Source organism: Geotrypetes seraphini, chromosome 3 (genome assembly GCF_902459505.1).
Source record: "Geotrypetes seraphini chromosome 3, aGeoSer1.1, whole genome shotgun sequence".
Lineage (NCBI taxonomy): Eukaryota > Metazoa > Chordata > Amphibia > Gymnophiona > Dermophiidae > Geotrypetes > Geotrypetes seraphini.
The window spans coordinates 136,535,384-136,553,697 of NC_047086.1; the positions used below are offsets into that span (position 1 = coordinate 136,535,384).

The 18,314-nt window shown below is 41.1% G+C and overlaps 1 protein-coding gene across 8 annotated transcripts in view; it reads left to right on the top strand.

Moving 5' to 3' along the window:
* ASXL2 (ASXL transcriptional regulator 2) overlaps positions 1–18,314 on the top strand; it is a 212,289-nt gene that overhangs the window by 99,460 nt on the left and 94,515 nt on the right. For 6 of the 8 annotated variants that reach the window (XM_033936461.1, XM_033936463.1, XM_033936465.1 and 3 more), the window contains one exon: positions 7,272–7,452. The exons of 1 other annotated variant lie outside the window; for it this stretch is intronic. In XM_033936461.1, the coding sequence (XP_033792352.1) occupies positions 7,272–7,452 (181 nt within the window). Of the gene's footprint in view, positions 1–6,947; positions 7,081–7,271; positions 7,453–18,314 lie in introns of those variants that run through there. One more of the 8 variants, XM_033936470.1, reaches the window with a different exon arrangement.

The window sequence follows — 18,314 nt, forward strand, 5'->3', positions numbered from 1 at the left end:
TTTTTAAATTATGAGCTAGAGAGCTGCACGGGAACCGGGATCAAGGGAATCCTGCGGGACCCGCGGTGATCCCGCAGGTTCCCCCTTTGGGTCACGGGGATCCCATGGGGACGCTCCCTCAGGTCACGGGGATCCCGTGGGGGTTGCTGGGATCCTGTGGGATTGGAGGCAGCTCGAGCCGAGTGGCTCTCCTCTTCTTTTCCTGCCCTCCTGCTAAAAAGAACTTACAGCGTGCGCGCTAGGAAGAAGCAGATCCTCCTGCTAACTTGTTCTTGCTCACTCCTGCCTTGAAATGGTGTATCGTAATACAGTCTCTTGTTTTCTACAATGCTCCCCACTGGCCTCCCAGCCACAGTAACTTAGTTACTCAGTGAGTATTCACCTATTGACACCCTATTGTGTCCATTCAAACCGGAAAGGTACCGCCTGTTCCCATAGAGAGGAACCAGACTGGCTGTCTGCCATTCTTTAAAGACGTAACTAGCCCACCTAATAAGGTAGGTTGAGCTCTTGCTACTTAGCCTCCCTTTACCCGTTCAAACTGGTTAAGGGGGAGATGGTGGGCGTGGCCCTCAGCTGCAGATAAGGGAAAGCTCGGAAGACCCGTTTCGAAACTTCGAGTTTACGCCCAGCAGTGTCTACTATGAGCTATCAAGACTCAAGGTGAACAAAGCTATGGAACCTGACAAACTACACCCCAGGGTGCTCAGGGAGTTGAGTGACGTCCTGGTGGAACCGTTATCCGCGCTCTTCAATCTTTCCCTAAGTACAGGAAAAGTCCCGTTGGACTGGCAAAACAGCTAACGTCATTCCAATCCACAAAAAGGGATGGAGGACGTAGGCTGCGAATTACAGACCGGTGAGTCTCACATCGATAGTGAGTAAACTTATGGAAAAACTAATCAAACACCAATTGGATACGATCCTGAACGGAGAGAATCTATGAGATCCCCATCAACATGGATTTACAAAGGGAAGGTCCTGCCAATCCAATCTGATTAGCTTCTTTGACTGGGTAACAAGAAAGTTGGATATAGGCGAGTCCCTGGACGTCGTGTATATGGACTTCAGCAAAGTGTTTGATAGCGTCCCACACCGCAGGTTATTGAGCAAGATGAGTTTGATGGGATTAGGTGAAACATTAACTGCATGGGTTAAGGACTGGCTTAGAGGTAGACTTCAGAGGGTGGTGGTAAATGGTACCCTCTCCGAAACGACAGAGGTGATCAGTGGAGTGCCGCAGGGCTCGGTCTTGGGCCCGATCCTATTTAACATCTTCGTAAGAGACTTGGCTGAGGGGCTTCGAGGTAAAATTACATTATTCGCCGATGACGCCAAACTATGCAACATAGTAGGCAAAAGCACAGTAGGCAAAAGCACAGTGCCCGACAGTATGACGCAGGAACTACTCCTACTGGAGCATTGGTCAAAGACTTGGCAACTAAGTTTCAATCAAACAAAACTGAGAGAAATTCAGAAAGCAAAGGAAATTCAAAAATAGTTAATATAATAAACATAAAGAATCCCTTAAACACATAATCCAATTAATAGAAACTCAAAAGCATGAGTATAATATACAGAACTTGTCATATTTATGAACACTTTAATACTTTATTAGCTTAAAATACTTCTAATGATAATCAAAACATTTAAAACACATACATCTACAAGATTAAAAGACAAGTATGAAGACGGAGACAGGTACAAGCACAAATATAAAGATGGCACAAGGGATACGCTCAGTTCAGTGGGCAAAAATAAACAAATATAATAACTTAGCTAGAAAGTCCAATGAACTCAAAGTAGCAGATGAGCGGCCCAGCCATCTTTAGAAGAGACGAAACCAAGTCAATTCATTTCCAAATTCAAAATCCAATTGAAAGCTAAAGTGCTGGTGTGCAATAATAACTCCAGTGATAACTCTAGTGAAGTGCAATGATAATTCCAATAATGTGAAGATCTCTAAATCTTAATACAAAAGTATACTTAAAAGACGTTCCACAATTGTCCAAACACAAAGCAAGGGCCTGAATGGCAACAAGTCTCTTGCCCTTCCTCAACACAAGCCATGTTTCAATAAAGTCTTTGTCAAGAGGAGGAACTAAACTGCAAATAAAATGTACAAACACTCATGTAAAAACAACATAACCCAAACATCTTATCTGAGTAACTGAGTTGAGGAAGGGCAAGAGACTTGTTGCCGTTCAGGCCCCTGCTTTGTGTTTGGACAATTGTGGAACGTCTTTTAAGTATCCTTTTGCATCAAGATTTAGAGATCTTCACATTACTGGAATTATCATTGCACTTCACTGGAGTTATCACTGGAGTTATTATTGCACACCAGCACTTTAGCTTTCAATTGGATTTTGAATTTGGAAATGAATTGTCTTGGTTTTGTCTCTTCTAAAGATCTTTTTAAAGAGCAAGCTTCACATTACAAAATTGCCCTTCAAGAAGGCAAAAAACCTTATTATAACAAGAAAATCATTGCGGCCAAAAATATGTCTGCCCTTTATGCCATTGTGAAATCACTTACCTCCAGTAGAAATAAGGAAGGATCAGTTTCTGTTTCCATCCCTTTTTTCTGCTTCCATCCCCCTTGCACAAGATTTAGCTAATTACTTTGGCAAAAATTTTATTCTGTCCGTAACAGATTACTTTCGCAAAATTTAGCAGCTCCCATCAGTTCACTGGACAAGCCTAATTTCATTTCTTTTAGTTCATTCACCAAATTCAGTATCCCTTCATTATCAGAAATTTAAAGAACAATTCAATCAGTCAACATGTCAAGTAATAGTTCTGATTCTTTGCCACCTTTCCTACTTAAAAAAAGCTTCTCCATCTTCGGAGCTTTCATCCAAAGTTTAATAGGAAATAGCCTTTCCACCAGCACTATTCCAAAACAATGGAAGTTAGCCAGCATTAAACCGATCTTGAAACTACCTTCAGGCACTTCTCCAGATTGGTGCAATTTTCACCCAATAGCTAACATCCCGTTTCTCGCTAAAGTCACTGAAAAGATTATTTTTAATCAGCTGACACCATTCTTGGACCAAACAAATGCAATCCACCCTAATAAAACTGGTTTCAGACCCCATCACTCCACAGAGCTTTTGCTGCTAGGCCTAGTCACAACCATTTGGAATTACATTGATCAAAGAAAATCAGTCCTCTTGATCTCATTAGATTTGTCTGCTGCGTTTGACACTATTGATCATTCAATTCTTCTTAACCGCCTTGAATCATTAGGTATCTCAGGGACCGCTCTGAAATGGTTCCAATCATACATCTTTGAAAGGCAATACCAGGTTTGCCTTCCAACATCCTCATCAGAATCTTACACACAAGCTTCAGATGCACCTCAAGGCTCCATTCTTTCACCAATGTTGTTCAACCTCTTTCTTTCTCTGCTTCTTACTATCGCACAATCCGTTGGTTTACTTTCTTTGCATACACGGATGATATTCAACTCATTCAGGAAATCAACCCAAAACTTACCCTTATTAGTAAATGGTTATCTCAGAATTTACTAGCCCTTAATATTGCCAAAACGAAGGCTATGCTTTTTCCAACTAAAGAAAATGAAATGCTGAAATCCCAATTATGCATCTCTTTCATACCAAGCCATCTGGTATGGACTATTAAACTTTTAGGTGTAATTCTTGACAATGCACTCTCTTTTAAAGCCCAAATCAGCTCTGTAGTGCAAAAATGTTTCTTTAAACTAAGGATGATATGCTCTATTTCATCTCTTCTAGACCCAAAATCTCTCAATATTCATATCCATTCTTTGGTCATTTCCACCTTAGACTATTGCAATTCCCTCTATCAGGGAATCACCCAAAAACAGATCAGAGATTACAGATAATTAAAAATACAGCTATTAAAATTATCTTTAAGGCAAAAAAAATTGACCATGTTTCCCCTCTGAAAAAAGCTCACTGATTACCCATGACTCTCAGAATCTCATTCAAAACTCTTTTACTAGCATTTAAAGTTCAACTCAATCACTCCCTCATGCTCATTGACAGGCTCTTAATTCCTTATGAATCTTCAAGATCACTGAGATCATCTCAGCAACATCTTCTGACTCTCCTCTCAATCCGACAGCTATTCTATATTACAACACGAAAAACCACTTACTCAGTAGTTGCGCCAATACTATGAAATGCCCTTCCCCTAACCCTACAGCAAGAAACTAGTTTAAATAACTTTAAAACCAATCTTAAAACTTTTCTCTTCAAAGGTGCTTATGAGATTTACGATAAGAAATAAAAAAAAGTGAAGAGGCTTGTTTCAGACAACCCAACTTCCTTGATGTTTTCTCCTGTACCTTTTCCTTTTATTTTTAATATTGTATCCCTACCCTTTCTCCCTTTGTTTCAATTTTTGTCTTAATAGTTACTATTAGTTTATTTGTCCTTTTCCCCAACTTTTAATTAATTTTTTTAACACTGTAAAGATGTAAACCGCTTTGGTATGAAAAGCGGTATGTCAAGACATAATAAACTTGAAACTTGTTAATGTTTTAACTACATTACTGTTTCTTCGGTGATTGTTTTAAAGTCATGTGAGCAGATCAGACACTTGGTTTTGGGGAATTCCCTGTATCTCTCCTTCTCCTGTCTTCTTCTGTAGGGCTGTCGCTGGCTTTGGTATGAACTGAAGGGGGCAGCAAAACTGTAGAGAAGGAGGAGGAATTGAAAAGCTGTGATTGACATCTTCTGTAGTATGCTTGTTAACACAAATGGACAACCCTATGGTTCAGCATACCATCCCTATCTACTGGAAAATATATTATCAAGGTAAGAACCTAATCTCTTTCTACACTCTATTACATGAACTTGGAATGTTTAATCGACTATGCAGATGATGCATCTTCTTTCTTCTTTTAAGAAATCATCAGATGAGGCTTTTTATAAAGTAGGAATGATTATTTGTAAAATTTAGGAGTGGATGACAATCGTCTTATACTGAATTTAAATACAACTGAGATTCTTTTATGTAGGATCCTTTTACTTCATCTTCCTTCTCACCAAGAGGAATTTAGATATTCATTATCTGATATTTAGTGTTATTTAACTGGAGATAGAGTGGCGCCTTCAAAGGAGTTCTCACATGCCTCAGCCTGCATGCTTCCTCCAGCCGAAGATCCCTCCAATCGTTGTGTGGCTACGGGGGCTATGTTGGGGGCTGAGCCGGCTTGGGATGTCTCCCTGTTGGCTCAACAAAGCAGAAGGTCCATTTCTGATTCAGGACAAGAGGAATTGTCGGCACAACTGGTGGAGTAACTGAAACAATCCCACGAAGTGGAGGCTACGCAGGTTTCTTTGCTGAATGCGGCTCCAGGTACTTTAATTTCCACCGAGGGTTCTGGATAGAGATTGCTCCCCTGCAAAGGCCTAGGGTTTTTTTATATGGAGGCTATCTGGGAAGCTATTTCTAATTTACAACTCTCTCTAGGCAATCAAATACAGCAAGTTTCTTCCTGCTACACAATGGTACTCTCAGAGAATTTAGAAATAAAGAATAGAATATCAACCTTGGAAAATAAATCTTTAGACTGTGAAACCAGGTTTAAAGTATTGGAAGCACAAGCTTTAACATGGGTAAAAGACTGTGGGAGTCTACATTTTAAACAAGAAATGCTGGAAAATGCTATCAGAAGGTGCAATCGCAGGATCATAAACTTTCCAAAAGTCTTTTCAGTTACAGCTCAAGATATGTTCAAAAGATATTTGACTGAGATTTTGAAAGTACTAGAGGCCTCATATCTACCTCTCTCAAAAATGTATTATTTGCCTAGAGGATAAAAGCTCAGAGTCCTAATCAGTATAATTTATCTGCAGATAGTTTGGACTTAACTAATTTCCTGAAGAGGTCTGATACTGAAGCCCAGGTTCCTGCTACTCTTCTGGTTCTGATAGAAAATGGTTGCTTAAAATGTTCTGTAAGCATAGAGATGTTTACTTTATGACGTATAAAGTAAGAATGTATCCGGATGTTTCTAGACCTACACAGAAGAGAAGAAACAATTCCTCCTATTAAGACCTCAGGTAGTGCAGTTAGGAGCTATCTTCATTTTGTGTTTTCCCTGTAAGTGTGTAATGGTTTATAAGGATAATAGATCTGTTTTTTATGAGCTGCAGCAGCTGTCTAAATTTATTTCTACTAAAGGACAAAGATTAAGCACTCCATGAAAATTGATTTCAAGTAATCTGCTCAGTGAGAATTGTTCGGGGGCTTTCTAGCTTCATCTTTATTGTCCACTTTTTTGGTTTCTTTTTTACTCAGCCTATTTTTTTCAGCTTTGTCCCCTCATATTGTGGACTAACTTTATTTTGTAATTAGTCTTTAAGCCCGTTACATTAATGGATGCTAGAATAGATGTGTGTGTCTGTCTTTCTTTCTCTCTCTATCTCCTTGGCTGATTTCTCTCTGTCTTTCTTTCTGTCTCTATCCTTGGCCGCTGTCTTTCTGTCTTTCTTTCTTTCTCTCTCTTTCCTCGGCTGTCTACCACCACCCCTTGCCTGCTCCCCCTGTCCAGCAGCAACTCTTCTCACTTCGTTTTACCTTCCCCCTGTCCAGCAGCACCCCTTCACTGCTCCCCTTGTCCAGCAGCAGCCCTTCTCCCTTCGTTTTACCTCCCCCCTGTCCAGCAGCACCTCTTCCCTGCTCCCCCTGTCCAGCAGTAGCCTTCTCCCTTCCTTTTACCTCCCCCCTGTCCAGCAGCACCTCTTCCCTGCTCCCCCCATGTCCAGCAGCACCCCTTACCTGATCCCCCTGTCCAGTAGTACCCTTCTCCTTTCCCTGCTCCCCCTGTCCAGCATCCACTAGCCCAGGCAGCCTAAGGGCTTTTGCTAGGCCAGCCCACCTCGCATTATTGAAGTGGGCCGGCCTATCAAATGCCCCGTGGCTGCTGCGTTTGCTGGTCCGGGGTGAGAAGAGGCGTCCCGTCAGCGGCAGCACAGGAGTCAAACCGCCACCACCGCTGAAATTGCTCACGCTGCAAATCGAATTCGGCATGGAAGCAGAAATCACAGCAGCAGGGATCACGCCGTTTCAACAGCGCATGCGCGGGTAAGGGTTTTATTATAGAGGATATATAGTTTATGGCTTTAAAAATTTGTGATGTAAGAACATTTTGTTCCAGATACTATTTCTGTTTACATTGTATGCTTTCTTTTTGACTTGTATTATTGTCAAATGTAAAATTGCATAAATAAAAAAAAAGAAAACACAGCTTACCTAAATACCTACTGAATTTGCAGAAGGACACTGGGGATGAGGTGAAAGAACTCTATGAAGTCTCGGAAGAGAGCAGTGACGTCCAATCAGATTCACAGAGCTTATCAAATAGCAGCAGCACCCTCAGCAGCAACAGCAGCAGCAGCAGCAGCAGCACTGACAACAGCAACAGGGAAGGAAGGAGAAGCAGGTGGAAAAGGAAAGGTTAGTTGCTTTTTAAACACAGTTATAAAGTGCTTCAGGTCTCATCTTTCTCCTTAATAGTTGAACTAAGAAGTTGTGAATTCCTATTATGCTGGTTAAAATGGTTTCTGCTAAATAAGAAAAAAAGAATCATATTGAGAAAAACAAACATTTATGTATAAGTAACTTCACAGACCAAATACCTTAAGCCTTAGAATTAAGAAAATTATTTTCTATGGCACTAGCTGTTCTAAGATTTATGGAGCATAGGTCTCTCTGTTTTTTTCTTCAATTTCTTAAAATTGACTGCCTCCTTTGATAAGACTTAGCTTCAGATATTATTTTTTTATTGTTTATGTCAAAATTTCTTCCATTTTGCAGATACAGTCTGGATAGATTTTGGTATTGTGAATGTAATTTGGTAAATACTGTATTTTTCGTTCCATAAGACGCACTTTTTTTCCATCCCACAGTGGGTGGAAATGTCGATGTGTCTTATGCAGCGAAGATAAATTTTTAAAATACCCCCCACCCACACCGTCGTATTTGTTGGGGGTTCGTGGACTGACTGCTGCCTTCCCCCGCCGCTGCTCCCTGCCTGCCTGTCGCCGCCACCACAACTCCAGGAAGGTAAGGAAAGGGCCAGCTGATTGGCTGATTAACTGGTCCTTTCCTTCTCTCCGATGTCAGAACTGATGTCGGGGGAAAGCTTGTTGGCCAGCGACATGGAATCGCTGCATGCTGGCCCTTCCCTTCTTGGAATTGTGGCAAGTGGCGGTGGATCAGGGACAGAGGAGAAGAAATTGGCGGTGGGTTGGCAGGCTTCAGCACGGCAGGGAGGGAGGAAGGCAGGCTTTAGTGCAGCAGGGAGGGAGGACGAAGGACAAAGGCTGGAAGGTAGTGAGGGTGAGGGGACACGAACCTGGGACATGGGAGGGAGGGAGGATGAAGGATAAAGGCTGGAAGGCAGCAAAGGGGAGGGGGCACAAACTCTGGACATGGGTGGGAGGATGAAGGACAAACCGTTCTGAGCTTCTCTGGGAGAATGGTATATAAAACTGAATAAATAAATTAAGGCTGGAAGGCTGTGAAGGGGATGGGGCATGAACTTGGGACATGGGAGGGAGGGAATAGAAAGGGACAGTTGTTGGGCCTGAGTGAAGAAAGAAAGGAAGGAAGGAGATTCATGAAATCAACTGACAATAAAGGTAGGAAAAATGATTTTATTTTCAATTTAGTGATCAAAATGACAGTTTTGAGAATTTATATCTGCTGTGTGTGTTGTGTGTATATGAAAAATGAAAGGAACAGAGCCTTGCAGGGTGCAGAGCCTGGCAGGAAAGGGGAGACAGGGTGCAGAGCCTGGGAGGGAGGGGATATAGGGTGCAGAGCCTGGCAAGGAGTGTGGGAGTGGGTGAAGAGCCTGGCAGGGAGTAAAGGGGGCTGGGTGTAGAGCCTGGTATGTATTAGTACACAATTTGGTTCAGAATGGGTTTTTTTCTTGTTTTCCTACTCTAAATTTAGGGTGCGTCTTATGGTCAGGTGTGAAAAATATGATTTGTACCTATAGCCTACCCAAAAGTTGTACCTGCTATGATGCAGGAGTAACTTTATGCATATTTTTTATGTTATTCAAGAAACCCAAAGACCCTAAAGGCTAATAAAAAAATCTAAACCAAGACCAATTTATATTTATAATAAACATGAAGTGAAAAAGATAAACTGCAGTAGAGGGGGATGATTAGCAGCTTTCTTAAAGAAGGATTTGAATTTGAATCATTGGATTCCAAAATGACCAACCAGCTAGAAATACTAGCCTGTAAAATTAGCAATAAGGAACTTGAAGAATCCCTCTCTTGTATATTATTTTATGCCCCACCAAAAAGTTGGTCAAAAGCTAGGGAGACTTCTGCAAATTTGTTCTACATAATTCAATTACCCCTTCATATAATATTATTGCAGGAGACATAAACTTACATTTAGACAAAGAGGACAATCCAGATGCAAAAGATTTTAAAAACTTTCTATCTTTGCTTAATTATAATCTCCCTTTACCCACATAAACACATGAAAAAGGCCATCATTTAGATGTGATAGCTATGCCCACAAAGGAGATTTTAGATCCTCCCATCTCTCTATCTGACGGCACCTGGTGTCATGATATCTGGTCTGATCACTTTACTTATTATTTTAATTTAAACTGGTTCCATCTAAAAACTAAAACATACCCAAGGATAAAAATAGAACATCTCACTAGGGGCCATATCAATCCAGAGGATTATTGCTCACAATATGAATTACGAGCGGAGAAAGGAGAAGGAGTTGATTTTTGGGATCACTGGATGAAAACAAGCACATCCATTTTAGATGAAATCACCCCTAAACGAAATAGTAAAAGCTGCTCAAATAAATATAATAAATGGTTTGACACTGAACTATTAAAAATGAAACAATTAGTAAGATGTTTGGAAAGGATCTTGAAAAAAATGGGAAAGGTATCAGACCGGAACAACTGGAGATCCAACATAAAAAGCTACAAACAATTGATAAAAGAAAAATGTAAAGCATTCTACTCATCCAAAATTAACTCATCCAATACAAGCTCGAATGGAATCAACACATAAGAACTGTTCATCTTGGTTACAAATTTATTTGACACCACACACTACACTCAATCCATGCATAATATTAAGCTACCTTCAGCAAATGATCTATCACAGCATTTTAATTCAAAAATTATAAACTTAAGAAATAACTGTTCGACAAATGACATAGATTACAAGGTAATGAAATACCAAATGACATATATGCCCATCAAATAGCTACCTTACAAGGTAATGAAATAACAGCAGATATGATTTGGAACTCCTTTCAAGATTTAGAATGGAACAATTATAACAAATTCTATAACAAGTACACTAAATAATACTGCATTTTGGACTCATGCCCCCCAGAAATTATGAAAGCAGCTCCATTAGACTTCAAACTAACTTTGCTGAATAATTTTAAAAATAGAAAATTCCTTACTAATAATGGTCACATAATAATAACCCCAATTCCAAAAAATTGTAAAGAATCTTTAGCATTAGTAACCAACTATAGACCAGTGACATCCATTCCATTTTTTGTAAAAATCATGGAAGTATTGGTACATACCCAATTGATGGAATATCTTGATCAGTTCTCTCTTTTACATGAAACTCAAACTGGTTTTAGACCTTTGTTTAGCACTGAGACAGTAATTGCGGCCATCTTGGATAACTTACGCTTCTTATTCAGCAGGGGCCTCAATTATGCAATTTGACATGAGTTTTGCCTTTGACTTAGTGGACCATGGGAAATTGTTACAATGCTTAGACGCAATTGGTATCAGAGGACAGGTGCTAGACTGGTTCCGAGGTTTTCTTATGTCCCGCAATTATCAAGTACGTTACAATTACAATCTATCCGATACCTGGAGTAATTCATCTGGCATTCCGCGTGCGCGGATCGCCGGACAAGATGGACCTCGGTCTGATCCGGTGAAGGCATTTCTTATGTTCTTATGTTCATCATTATCCCCATTACTTTTCAATGTTTACATGTCATCATTAGGTGCGCAATTGACCCAGCTAGGGATAAAATTATTTAGTTACGCAGATGACTTTACGATCATTATCCCATTCGCTACCTCTCTCTCTGAAGTTACTCCTAAGGCAACAGAAGTACTAAACTTGATGGAACAATGGATGACTGAATTTAGGCTGAAGCTTAACTCAGAAAAAACAAAATTCTTTATAGCCTCGCCACGCCCACTTGACTCTAAAGCATCACTATACATCAATAAACTTAATTACCCTATTCAATCTACTATGAAGGTCTTGGGGTTAATACTGGACCAGGGCCTAACCATGAAAGACCAGGTGGATTCTTTGGTTAGAAAGGGTTTTTTTACTCTCTGGAAGCTTCGGTCCATTAGAGCATATTTTGATATGTCATCATTCAGAATTTTGGTACAATCCCTTATACTGAGCCAACTTGATTACTATAATATCGCCCATCTGGCAATTTCCCAGAAGAATATGCAGCTATTACAACTGGTGCAAAAGGCTGATTTTCGGGTTGAAGAAGTCCAATCATGTAACTCTTTCCTACTTATTCCTGCACTGGTTGCTGATGGAAGCACGTGTGAAGTTTAAGTTTGGATGTTTCTGCTTCAAAGTACTATCCGGTTTAGCCCCTAAATATATAACTGACCTCTTCTCTTTCTCAACCAATAGACACAAGAGAAGCTCACACTTGAAGTTTGTTTCTCCACCGGTTAGAAGATGTAAATTTAAAAGACATCATTAACATCTTTTCTCTTATCAAGCAGCATTATGGGTCAAAGATCTAGAACAATTGCTTATGCATGCATGCTGATAACTATGGGGAATTTAGGAGACACCTCAAAACATATCTATTCCTGAAGTACTTAGGTAGCTGATCTGCACAACCTTTCTCACAACAACTGATCTCTAGAATTGTTAGTCACTAATTTCTAACTTTGTTCGTTCTACTCAATTTGAAGCATCTTTAATCATTGTAACTCTGTTAGATCCACTCAATTTGTAGTATTTTTAATCATTGTAAACCGCATAGAACTTCACAGTCCTGCGGTATATAAACTGTTGTTGTTATTATTATTATGCACAAGGGGTGTTGGCACCCAGCATTCCTCCCCTGTGGGGGGAGGGGGGTCCTCTTAAAAATGCATTCTCCCCTACCTCCCTCATACCTCTTGTAGTTACTGGCAGTGAGTAAAGTCTTTACCTGCTGCCCGTGCCAGCCTCAGCCCTCCCTCTGACATCACTTCCTGTATGCAGGACCAGGGAGTGACATCAGAGGGCAGGCTCAACCGGCATGAGCAGTGGGTAAGTGATCTTATTCACTTCCAATAACAACTATAAGAGGTACAGGGGAGGCAGGGGAGAATGAATTTTTAAGAGTCACCTCCCACAGGGGAGGGATGCTGGGTACAACTACCCCTCGCTACACCGCTGGTTGCAGGGTACAGTTTTAGAGAATGGTGTGGTTTGGAGGAGGGGGGTAATTTTTAGGCATGCATAAGAGCCATTTGCAAAGTGGTGGGACAGAGGTGGGAGGGGTTAGTTTTTGAGATGGTATAACCTACAGGAAACAAAGACATTACATTTCCTAAGTAGTTTTTCATATAAATACTGATTGTACTTAGGCTTGGGAAGAAAGACAGAAAAATTCAACCACACCCTATTATACTAGAAATATTCATATAATTAAAAAGCAGATTGTTTCTCCATTATCCTAAGTAGTACAAAGCAGTCAAGAAGGAGGGCAAATTTAAAGCCATCTCTCTGTATAACTGTGTGATTCACTTTTCCAATTACTTAAAGTGAACTACATCACAGATAAGATAGATAAATAAATAATAATAATAATAATAATTTATTTCTTATATACCGCTATACCGTGAAGTTCGAAGCGGTTTACAATAAAGATACATTTGACAGTACATGGGATAGAAACGGTTTACAATAAAGATATGTTTAGTCAGTACATGGGATGCAAGTGGTTTACATTAAAGATTCATTTTGTCAGTACATGGGATACAAGTGGGTTACAGTAAAGGTATATTTTGTCAGTACATAGGATGCAAGTAGGTTACAATACAAGTGGTTTACTATCAAGGGATTGGGATTTGTATACTGCCTTTTTGTAGTTATACAACCACACTCAAAGCGGTTTACATGCAGGTACGTTAATCATTTTCCCAATCTGTCCCAGTGGATTCACACTTTGTATAATGTACCTGGGGCAGTGGATGATTAAGTGACTTGCCCATAGTCTCAGGGTGCTAAGGCTGTAGCTGTAACCACTATGTCACACTCTCCTCACAGTGATAATCCATTATAGAAACAGAGAATATGTTGGATGTGTGCCCACCTCCATCTTCTATGCTACTTTAATCCATTCTTGCAGTTCAGTTTATTGCCCATCCCCCAGCACATCCCATGCTTTCTTTCCCTCTACCACCTTCAGGAGACTGTTATCCCTGTGAAAGGACATTTTCTCAAATTGCTTCTAGGTCTTGTCTCTTTTACAATCATCTTTGCTCCTCTTTTGAAAAAGGCCTGCCTTGTGTGCATTTAGCCAATGGAGGTATTTGAAAGATTCTGGTATCCCCTCCTCCCTCCTTTACTCCAACGTACAGTTTTTAATAAACAGTCCTAAGAACACATAATGACAGCTCATAATGACATGCCCCTAATATTGCTGCCCGATTCAGGAAAAAATATTTCGATTCGATTCAGCCTATTGAATCGATTTTTCGATTCGATTTTCCTGCCCAATTGGGTTTTTTTTTCCAAACATCCTGGTGGGTTTATTTTATAGCCTCTTCATCCCCTTTGCCCTCTCCTACCCACACTGGTGCTGTGGTGTAAACAAAATAAACAAACAAAAAAGACTTTTTCTCTCTCTGTTAATCCTAGCTCACGTTCGCGGTCTCTGGCAGGATACAAATTTCAAATTTGATATATTATAATCACAAAACAGAAAATAAAATTATTTTTTCTACCTTTTGTGGTCTGGTCATTTTTCAAATCATGTTGGTCCCAGGCTCTGCAACAAACGTCTTCTGATAACTTGCTTGCCAGGGTCTCTTGCCCATTTGTCGTTTTCTTCTTTCTCCGTGGTAACCATCCATCTTCCTTTTCTGTCCTCCCCTTCCATTTCCCTTCCCTCCCCTGGAGGTCAGGCATCTTTCCTTTTTTCCATCTTTATTCCTGTAGCTGCAGCGATGGACCCTGCCATCCCCAGATCCACCATCCACCATTAACCATCTCTCCTTTTCTCAACTACCCTTTCATCCAGCATCTCTCCCTCCTTCCCCACCAGCTCTCCCTTTCTCTTTCTAACTACCCTCCTATCCAGTATCTCTATCCCCTCTCTACACTATCCCTTGTGTCCAACTTCTCTCCCTTTCTGTTCCTTCCCTTCCTAAATCCCATGCCTCTCTAAATCCCATCTCTGTCCCTCTCAGATTATTTCTTCTATCCCTCCCCCATCTCCCCTCTCCACAATCTCCCCCAAGTCCATTTCCCCTTCCACCATTCATCTTTCCCCCTCCACCAAGTTCACCTCTCCCATCCATCTTCTCCCCATCTCTTCCTCTCCAGTCCACCAACTCCCCTAAGTACATCTCTCCCTCTCCCCCAAGTCCATCTCCCCTCCATAATCTCCCTCAAGTCCATCTCCCACCTCCACGATCCATCTTCCCCCTCCACCAAGTTCATCTCTCCCATCCATCTTCTCCCCATCTCTCCTCCAGTCCACCAACTCCCCCAAGTCCATCGCCCCTCCCCCCCATCTACCTTTATTTTGATGTTACAACATGTTGCCGGTGACGGTAGTTATTTAGAGATCAACTTCTGCCACCACTCCTTGTATCTTCTCTCCACTGCGGCCCGCCCTCAGTGAAAACTTCCTGTTTCCGCTTGGGCATCCGAATGGAGAGTAGGTGCCCGGAGTAGCGTCAGGGTAGTGAATTGTATTTGCTATTGACGCTTTTGCCTGGCCAGGGAGGAGAGGAGAAATACTTCCGGCCGGGGAAGAGAGAGCCTTGCTGCTGCCGATCTGCACGCAGAGACCCGTTTGGGCTTTCCCTCTGCCACCAGAGTCCTTGCTTCTGGTGTAATTTCTGGTTTTGCAAAACTGGAAGTTACATCAGAAGCAAGGACTCCAGTGGCAGAGAGAAAGCCCGAACAGGTCTCTTGCAAGGGGGTTGACGAATTGGTAAGTTTGATTTTTTTTCAAAAACAAATCAATTCGAATCAATTCACCCGACGTGAATCGGTGAATCGATTTGAATCGCGAATCAGGCAGCACTAGCCCCTAGCACACGTAAATGTAAGTACTGTATATTCTTGTCTGCAAAAGTGCCAGCAGGGCTCCTAAGCACTAATCTGTCATGGCATCCATAATTTACATAATGCATAAATGCAAGAAGGACTTACACATGGACAGAATACCATAAGTTATATGTTTCCTTGCTGCATTTGGGCCTCCACATTTACATCAGGTCTATGGGTGCATAAATGTTAGATGACCCAATACCAGATTACACTAGTATTCTATAATGAGGCATGAATATCCCTGTGCCAATATGAAATTAGATTCTGCTGGGTGTCCTCAGGGTGCCTAAATGAAGTCGACTAGTTGTAGAATTGTCCCTAAAGAGTAAATTCTATAAATGATGCTCAAATTTAGGTTCTTGGAAAAATATGCCCTTCCTAAGGCCACACCCCTTTTTGGATTTGCCCTTGAGACACTTTGGGCATAAAGTGTTATAAAATTGGGCATAGGCAGATGCATGTGTAAACCCAAATTAGTGTCAATAAACTCCAATTAATGACAATAATTGGTTGTTAGTACCCAAATGACTAATTAGTTTATGCATGCATCTGAGCTCCACACCTAATTTCGGGCAACGTATATAGAATCTGAGGGGGTGTCTCAAGGTGACTGAATTCTTTCACTGCAAAATGTTTTTTGGTCTTTGATGCTATACCTTAGATCAGGAATGTCAAAGTCCCTTCTCGAGGGCCGCAATCCAGTCGGGTTTTCAGGATTTCCCCAATGAATATACAAGAGATCTATTTGCATGCACTGCTTTCATTGTGTGCTAATAGATCTCATGCATATTCACTAGGGAAATCCTGAAAACCCGACTGGATTGTGGCCCTCGAGGAGGGACACTGCCTTCCTTCCTCCCTGCCGTTCTGAAGCCTGCCTACCCTCCGCCAATTCCTCCTCCTCTGGCCAGGGTCCACTGACGCCGCTGATGCTGCGCCGCAACTCAAAGAAGGTAAGGGAAGGGCTAGCGTTCTGACATCGGGAGAAGGTTTGTGTGCTGGCGACGTGCAATCACTGCATGCTGACCCTTCCCTTCTTTGAGTTGCGGCGCAGCGGCAGCAGTGAACCTGGGCCAGAGGAGGAGGAATCGGCGGAGGGTAGGCAGGTTTCAGCACGGCAGGGAGGGAGGAAGGCTAAAGGCTTGGAAGGCAGTGAGGGTGAGGAGGCACTAACTCGGGACATGGGAGGGAGAATGAAGGACAAAGGCTGGAAGGCAGTGAGGAGGCACGAACTCGGGACATGGGAGGAAGGTCAGTCAAAGAACAAAGGCTGGAAGGCAGTGAGTGGGAGGGGGCACGAACTTGGGACATGGGAGGGAGGAAATAGAAAGGGACAATTGTTGGGCCTGAGTAAAGGAAGGATGAAAGAAAGGAAGGAAGGAGACTCATGATATCACCAAAGGTAGGAAAAATGATTTTATTTTCAATTTAGTGATCAAAATGTGTCAGTTTTGATAATTTATATCTGCTGTGTGTATGGTGTGTATATGAAAAATGAAAGGATCAGCCTGGCAGGGAAGGGGAGACAGGGTGCAGAGCCTGGCAGGGAGTGTGGGGTTGGGTGCAGAGCCTGGCAGGGAATGAGGGGGGCTGGGTGCAGAGCCTGGTATATATTAGTACACAATTTGGTTCAGAATGTTTTTTTTTCTGGCTTTCCTACTCTAAATCTAGGGTGCGTCTTATGGAGCGAAAATACAGTAAATAAAGTTCCTGTGCCTTGTACATCATATCTGCAATCCTTCCTTTTGGTTTTGTTGTTTGAGTCCTTACTGCAGACCCATTGGATTTCTCTATGTCTCTCTGCTTACTACCATACTACTGTACAATCTTGATAATGGCTGATATACACATCATCTCCTTCAATAGTCAATGGGTTGAATCACCCAATTAAGCAAAAAAAAAAAAATAGACAACTATTTTAAATCTAAACATCCAGATGTAATTTTTCTTCAAGAAGCCCACCTTCTCTCTGCTTCTTCTCAAATTTTCCATTCTGGGCTATTCCAATCATCTATTTTCCCCAGCCACTATTAAAAAGAAAAATGGTGTCTCTATAAAACCAATATGCCGATTTCCATTATCTCACATAAAACTGATACAGAGGGAAGGTTGTATCTAGCTCATATTGTGTTGCATTCTATAGAATATGTTTTACTGAATATACTGTATATGCTCCAGTATATGATCAACCAGAATTTTTCAGAAAACTCCAAACTGTATTATTAGATTATATGAACTGTCCCTTAATTATTGGAGGAGACTTTAACCAGACCCAAGATCTTTTTCTAGACAGATCGTCTTCTTGTGAACTATCAAAATCCAAAACACATTTGGAAGTTCATAATCTCATTGATAATTTTTCTCTTGTAGATCCTTGGAGATTTTTAAATCCAAAAGGAAAAGAGTACTCTCATTTTTCACCACCACATAATACTTACTCAAGAATAGATTTTTTTCCTTATATCTTCTCAGCTTGCTCAGATACTGACAAATGCCTTCATTCACCCAATAACACTCACATTATTTACTTGCTTTAAGCTCATTTGGGCTGACATTGTTTAATTCAACAAGCTGTTATATAGCCAATGTTGAGGGTTTTTTCTCCATTATAGTCTTTTAGTTACTGTATATGGATAATCAAAGGGCAGTTCTTACCTCATTTGGGGGGGGGGGGCGTCTGATGGGGGGAGGGGAAATGGTTTGAGATTGCAACAGATATTATGGATGTTTTGTTGTTAATATGGATAATGTTTACTCTTTTATTGTATGCCAAGGGTGAAATCAATAAATAATTTTTCAAATAAATACAGTAATCTAAAACTTTAAAACGTGAAAAAATGACCAATTTACACAGTGTCCAAATTGCATAACGTCAACTCTTGCAGAATGTAATGTGGATGTTATGGAGCACATACCTGTACCCAGTTTTGTTCAATGTGTATCATGTGTGTCATAAATTAACCAAAGATGTTG